The sequence below is a fragment of the Frankliniella occidentalis genome, unplaced genomic scaffold (assembly GCF_000697945.3).
Source record: "Frankliniella occidentalis isolate FOCC.00 unplaced genomic scaffold, Focc_3.1 Scaffold204, whole genome shotgun sequence".
In the NCBI taxonomy this organism is placed as follows: Eukaryota; Metazoa; Arthropoda; class Insecta; order Thysanoptera; family Thripidae; genus Frankliniella; species Frankliniella occidentalis.
The window spans coordinates 533,382-537,973 of record NW_026267330.1 but is presented as its reverse complement, the minus strand read 5'-3'; the positions used below and the strand labels follow the sequence as shown (position 1 = coordinate 537,973).

Sequence of the window (4,592 nt, the reverse complement as noted above, 5' to 3'; positions counted from 1 at the left end):
CAGATGGGGCCTGGAGGTCCTCAGCCAGGGCAGATGGGGCCCGGAGGTCCTCAGCCAGGCCAGATGGGGCCTGGAGGTCCACAACCAGGCCAGATGGGGCCCGGAGGTCCTCAGCCAGGGCAGATGGGCCCTGGAGGTCCTCAGACCGGCCATATGGCTTCTGGACGGCCTATGGTTGGACCTCAAATGGGTCAGCTGGGACCCACAGCCCCTCAACATGCCCAAATGGTGCCCATGGGGATGCCCCAAACCGGTCAAATGTCTGGACCTCACATGGGAGGTATGGGCCATGTGCAAATGCAGCAAGGGCACAACCCAGAAGTTAAAAGAGAGAGTGAAGAACTAATATCTTTTGACTGAGTACGATCAACTTGAATATTAATTTAAAATTTTATGGATGCAGTTTTTATTATTATTGAGTAAATATAAACTGTTTATATGCTAAGTAAATTGTTCATTCCCTTATATTGATAATTTAAGTCAGTATATTGTAATTCTACTGTTTAGTTTGCTTGAAAGTCTTCTGTGCTTACAGCCAAGTAACATAAAACCCCCTTTCCTGGAATTTGGCGTGCAGATACATAAGCATGGCCATCCTTTGATTTTCGGCACATGAATGGGGCTGTAGGTCCAGGGGTAGGCAGTGTTGGCACTGCTGCAAGCACTTCTTTGCTCTGCAAATTGTTTCAAATATTGTATGTTTTATCATGTTTATAAAAAACAGGCTTTTTATTATATGTCTAAAATTAGATAATATGTATCTTTATTTTATTGTTTTTGTCTGTCTTTTTTAAAATTAACTTACAAGAGTTACTGCCAGGGGAGGAATATTTCCTTGATTTGGAGGGACATGAAAAGGAGACCTGAGGTGCCCTGCCCGCACCTGAATCCTTAATAGTTGGGCATAAGGGTTTACCAAAGTGCACTCTAAATCATTCAGTTTTGTTTCTAATGAAAGTCGTCGGACCCACTCCGCTAACCGAACACGATCTAAAGTTCAATGTTTAAGAAAAATGAAATCATTCATAAATATCTGAACACTAGATATATGAGAATATCATCTAGCCTCTTTGACTACTTTGAGAAAATTTTACCATAAGGAGAGTCTAGGGTTGGAGCATAATATGCAATTTCATGTAGAGCAGCTTGGAATTCTTCTCTGGGGGCTGGCATATTCCTTGATTTACTGCAGAGAGCAGACACAGATATTTTGTCTCACAAAAACTTTGAACAGTTTTCATATGCCTCTTCAATTCTCCTGGTTTCTAAAAGAGCTAAAAGAGACACAATTGATAAAGAAAAATGGGAGTGTTTTTGTTCATGCCATGGCAATAATGGTGCCTTTGTCCATCATTGTTGTGAGACTTACAAGGTAGTTATTCCTTTATCTATAATGAAAACAAAATATCACAAAATTTTTATTTTGAAAGAAAACCCAGTACGGTAGTTACTGTACTCAGTGGTTTATTGAGGTACTTCTAGTAGTACAAACCTATTGACAAATGGATACACTATCCAAGCTAGAGTTATTCAAGTACACCATAACCACAGAAGAATTATCTTATATAAAGTACAACTATTTTTCATTCTGTTCAAAGAACATAACTCGAATATAAGGGCATTTGAGAAGGTCAAGTAGAAAGTTGTCTTAACTGATATTCAGACTTACAGCATAATCATCAATACTAAAGAACAAAATGAAAACACCAAGGAATAGCAAGCTCATGTGGTTTTTCACTCTTAAACAACTAAAGGTAATACTTAAGAGGTACAATTTCATTACTTTGAGATAGAACTGTAACATCTATCTACCACAGTGATGATGCCTATAAACATAATATCACAAAATTACAGAATACATTATTTGTGATATTCATTCACCTGCAAGATTCCAATTCAGGAGGGATGGGTATCTTCTTTGATAAAGCAAAGGCTTTCAAAGCTTCATACTTTGCTTGAAGGGTTTGTAGTTCAATCCTCATTGCGTCATTATCCTCACTCATGAGTTCCATGTCCCGATACTCTTGGGATTTCTCAGTTTCCAATTCATCTTTCTGTTCAATTCTTTTTATTCGGCAACTGCAAATTTAGGAATAAAAAAATTAAAAAAAAAAAAATAGTTTTGTGTTTGAAAAGAAATTAATAGTTAAATCTAACATATTTTGAGAATGTAATTGTTTAGCAAACTGACCTTGCTGCATATCCACGATTTTTCAAAGTGCGTCGGCGTTGTTTCATTCGTACTATATCATCTCTTGATAGGCCCCGCAATTTGAGTTGTCGGTTCAGGTCTCTGACTGATATAGAAACGAGTTCATCATCACTAATGTCCAGCACTGGACCAGGTGACAGTGGAGCCTACGGAGTAAAAATTAAATATAATTGGCGCTATTAAATGATAAATTTGGTACACAAATTGAAGGTGGAGATCAAGTAAGCTTTATCTTTGATTCAAAGTTTAACAAATTATTTCTACCAATGTTTATTCAAATTGCATCCTTTCAATGAAGCAAAAGTTGTTATTAGTTTCCCACCTCTTCACATTCAACACCAAGGACTCCAGACCAAACCAAACAGATATATGTAAAGGGATGATAGAAAGTAGTTTAAAACAATGTCGTGGCTTGGCATGAGTTCAAGGTGTGTTAGTCAAATTTGATTCAAAGAGTGTTTACATGATTCTAACCTTACTCTTGCCACTGGGAAGCTGTGACGGCAATACCTGACTTCCATGAGAGGATCTTCTGTCACTTTTACGCCCTTCTAACGGCATTTTTCAAATATTTCGATGGTTTTTCTAGAAGACACGCAATAGATGGAAGCGTACCACGAAAATCTGTCAAGTCATCCTCACGGCCATCGATGTTGATGTTGATAGCAAGTTCCATCCATCCACCACCAGCAGACCAAGCAGACGATTTCGTCACAGCCATATAGATTCTTTTAAACTTTAGATTTCCAATCCTCTGTTCCCTGTTCCAATGTTTCACAGCAGTTGAGTTTTGTTTACAAACTTACGAGGATATTTAATTCAATCAACTTCAGGTATTCAAATTTCCATAGAACATTAATAGAGGAGGTCATTTTAAGTTTCCAATTTTGATTTCAGTTGCCTCAGTATCCATCTGTGTTAATCTTATCTTTCAAGTCGTTTGACGTACTGCACGTGATTGTGTCTAGGTTAATTCGTTGGGTGTGACTCATTGTGTGATAACCAACTTTATTGTATCGTTACTTAAATCTTTACTTAAAAAATAATAATTTTTTAAATAAATAAAGCTTTGGAACTAAAACATTCGAACTGTGTTTTCAAGGTTCTTGCTAACTGTTTATTGTTTACCTTAGTAATCAAAGAAGTGCAAAATATACATTTGTTTATCAATGCTTTATTTTATTACAGAAAGACCCATGAGCACAGAACTCTACTACTTCTTACTGGTTCTCATTATTCTCCCCGTGAACCTGTTCTTCAGTTTGTGGTCCTGGATTGGTTGGGAACTCTTCAGAAACAATTGAAGCCACTCACTGAATCGAAAATGAAACTGGCAGAGCTTGCTGGAGACGAAGCCTATGGAGACAAGTCCAGAACTTTTGTGTTTCAAGAGGAAGGCCATACCCTGGGCAATGCACTTCGATGCATTATTGTGCGATACCCAGAGGTAGTCTTTTGTGGATACACTGTGCCTCACCCAGCTGAAGCTAAGATGCACTTTCGAATTCAGACAAATGGAGCAAGGGCTGTGGACATTTTAAGGAGAGGGCTTGAAGATTTATCTAAAGTGTGTGATCATACAACTACTGTATTTCAAGAAAAAGTGACTGCCTTCAAAGCTGCCAACACATCATGATCTATTCTATCTGTACATTCTAGTCTCGGTGAATAAATTTTTCTAATTAAACCACCTAAAAATAAATTTATTGAAGAATTGATCGTGAAAGCAGATGATACCCCTAATGATCAGGTCTTGTTGTATTATTGAAGTAGGCAGATGGATGTGAATGTGGCAAATACTTTTTTAAGCAGAGGCCTGTAAATTACCACTTTACTGCCCAGTAAGAAAATGTTTTTTTTTTTTTAAAGAAACAAAACAAATTGGACGTCAAAGTCTTACGGTATCTAGTACTAATAAGTAGGGGGCTGTATGACACATTATTTCATGTCCTTTATTATTAGTTTCAGAAGAATGTTAAAACCAAAGCACTTATGTCTTATGTGCTACTGTGCAGGCGAACTAAAGTGCGTCAATGGTGCTGGTTGTCAGACCCCACACCACAGCTAAGCTGACGATGACCGGCTCGATCCGCACCCCGTCGTCACATTACGCCTAATGTGCGGCCACTTTGTGGCCGTTACCACGACAATTTGCACGGAGCTGGATAGCGCTGCGCAGTGCGCAGTCCCGCGCGGAAAGTCCCACCAAATGCGTCTGTTGCTCGTTCTCCTGCCCGGCCTGCTGTTGGCGGGGGCTACGGGGGAGGGATCGTCCCCTCCTCCCACCGAGGAGTCCTTTACTATAAATGCAAGCGTACAATTTTTATAGTTTTTCTAGTTATCGTCTTGTTTTTCTGATTTTTTTTTCTGTTTTTTTTTT

At 38.7% G+C, this 4,592-nt stretch overlaps 4 protein-coding genes across 20 annotated transcripts in view; 2 read left to right on the top strand and 2 right to left on the bottom strand.

Moving 5' to 3' along the window:
• The window catches only part of LOC113210226 (hepatocyte growth factor-regulated tyrosine kinase substrate), a 16,392-nt gene extending 15,927 nt beyond the window's left edge, over positions 1–465 (top strand). For 2 of the 14 annotated variants that reach the window (XM_052272426.1, XM_052272419.1), the window contains exons 15-16: positions 47–76; positions 107–465. In XM_052272426.1, the coding sequence (XP_052128386.1) occupies positions 47–76; positions 107–360 (284 nt within the window). In that variant the 3' untranslated portion in view covers positions 361–465. Of the gene's footprint in view, positions 1–16 lie in introns of all 14 variants that reach the window. The other 12 variants (XM_052272427.1, XM_052272418.1, XM_052272422.1 and 9 more) reach the window with 7 other exon arrangements.
• Positions 372–1,303, bottom strand: LOC113210228 (uncharacterized). Its single transcript, XM_026428108.2, has 3 exons — positions 1,095–1,303; positions 806–990; positions 372–674 (listed from the first exon to the last, which is right to left on the bottom strand). The coding sequence occupies exons 1-3, from the start codon at positions 1,171–1,173 to the stop codon at positions 504–506; spliced, it is 435 nt and encodes a 144-aa protein (XP_026283893.1). The 5' UTR covers positions 1,174–1,303; the 3' UTR covers positions 372–503.
• Positions 1,304–1,447: 144 nt separating this feature from the next.
• LOC113210227 (transcription factor MafK) lies at positions 1,448–2,872 on the bottom strand. 3 transcript variants are annotated; one of them, XM_026428106.2, is made up of 3 exons: positions 2,723–2,872; positions 2,192–2,358; positions 1,448–2,079 (listed from the first exon to the last, which is right to left on the bottom strand). In XM_026428106.2, the coding sequence occupies exons 1-3, from the start codon at positions 2,771–2,773 to the stop codon at positions 1,878–1,880; spliced, it is 420 nt and encodes a 139-aa protein (XP_026283891.1). In that variant the 5' UTR covers positions 2,774–2,872; the 3' UTR covers positions 1,448–1,877. The 3 variants fall into 3 exon arrangements, with proteins under 3 accessions (XP_026283891.1, XP_026283892.1, XP_026283890.1); XM_026428107.2 differs by having other exon boundaries at positions 2,692–2,866; XM_026428105.2 differs by having other exon boundaries at positions 2,687–2,836.
• Positions 2,873–2,899: 27 nt separating this feature from the next.
• On the top strand, positions 2,900–3,902 carry LOC113210230 (probable DNA-directed RNA polymerases I and III subunit RPAC2). Of its 2 annotated transcripts, none has more exons than XM_026428109.2 (2): positions 2,900–3,045; positions 3,401–3,902. In XM_026428109.2, exon 2 carries the CDS (start codon positions 3,537–3,539, stop codon positions 3,846–3,848), a length of 312 nt encoding a protein of 103 aa, XP_026283894.1. In that variant the 5' UTR covers positions 2,900–3,045; positions 3,401–3,536; the 3' UTR covers positions 3,849–3,902. The 2 variants fall into 2 exon arrangements, with proteins under 2 accessions (XP_026283894.1, XP_026283895.1); XM_026428110.2 differs by lacking the exon at positions 2,900–3,045 and adding an exon at positions 3,136–3,314.
• The last annotated feature ends 690 nt before the right edge of the window (positions 3,903–4,592 follow it).

Coding starts and splice junctions, on each gene's coding strand:
- LOC113210228 (XM_026428108.2), bottom strand. CDS start 1,173: ATGCCAGCCCCCAGAGAAGAATTCCAAGCTGCTCTACATGAAATTGCA. Junction 991..1,094: donor AACCCTAGACTCTCCTTATG/GTAAAATTTTCT, acceptor ATTGAACTTTAG/ATCGTGTTCGGTTAGCGGAG. Junction 675..805: donor CTCCCCTGGCAGTAACTCTT/GTAAGTTAATTT, acceptor AACAATTTGCAG/AGCAAAGAAGTGCTTGCAGC.
- LOC113210227 (XM_026428105.2), bottom strand. CDS start 2,773: ATGCCGTTAGAAGGGCGTAAAAGTGACAGAAGATCCTCTCATGGAAGT. Junction 2,359..2,686: donor TTCCCAGTGGCAAGAGTAAG/GTTAGAATCATG, acceptor TTTACTCCGTAG/GCTCCACTGTCACCTGGTCC. Junction 2,080..2,191: donor AATCGTGGATATGCAGCAAG/GTCAGTTTGCTA, acceptor CTAAATTTGCAG/TTGCCGAATAAAAAGAATTG.
- LOC113210230 (XM_026428109.2), top strand. CDS start 3,537: ATGAAACTGGCAGAGCTTGCTGGAGACGAAGCCTATGGAGACAAGTCC.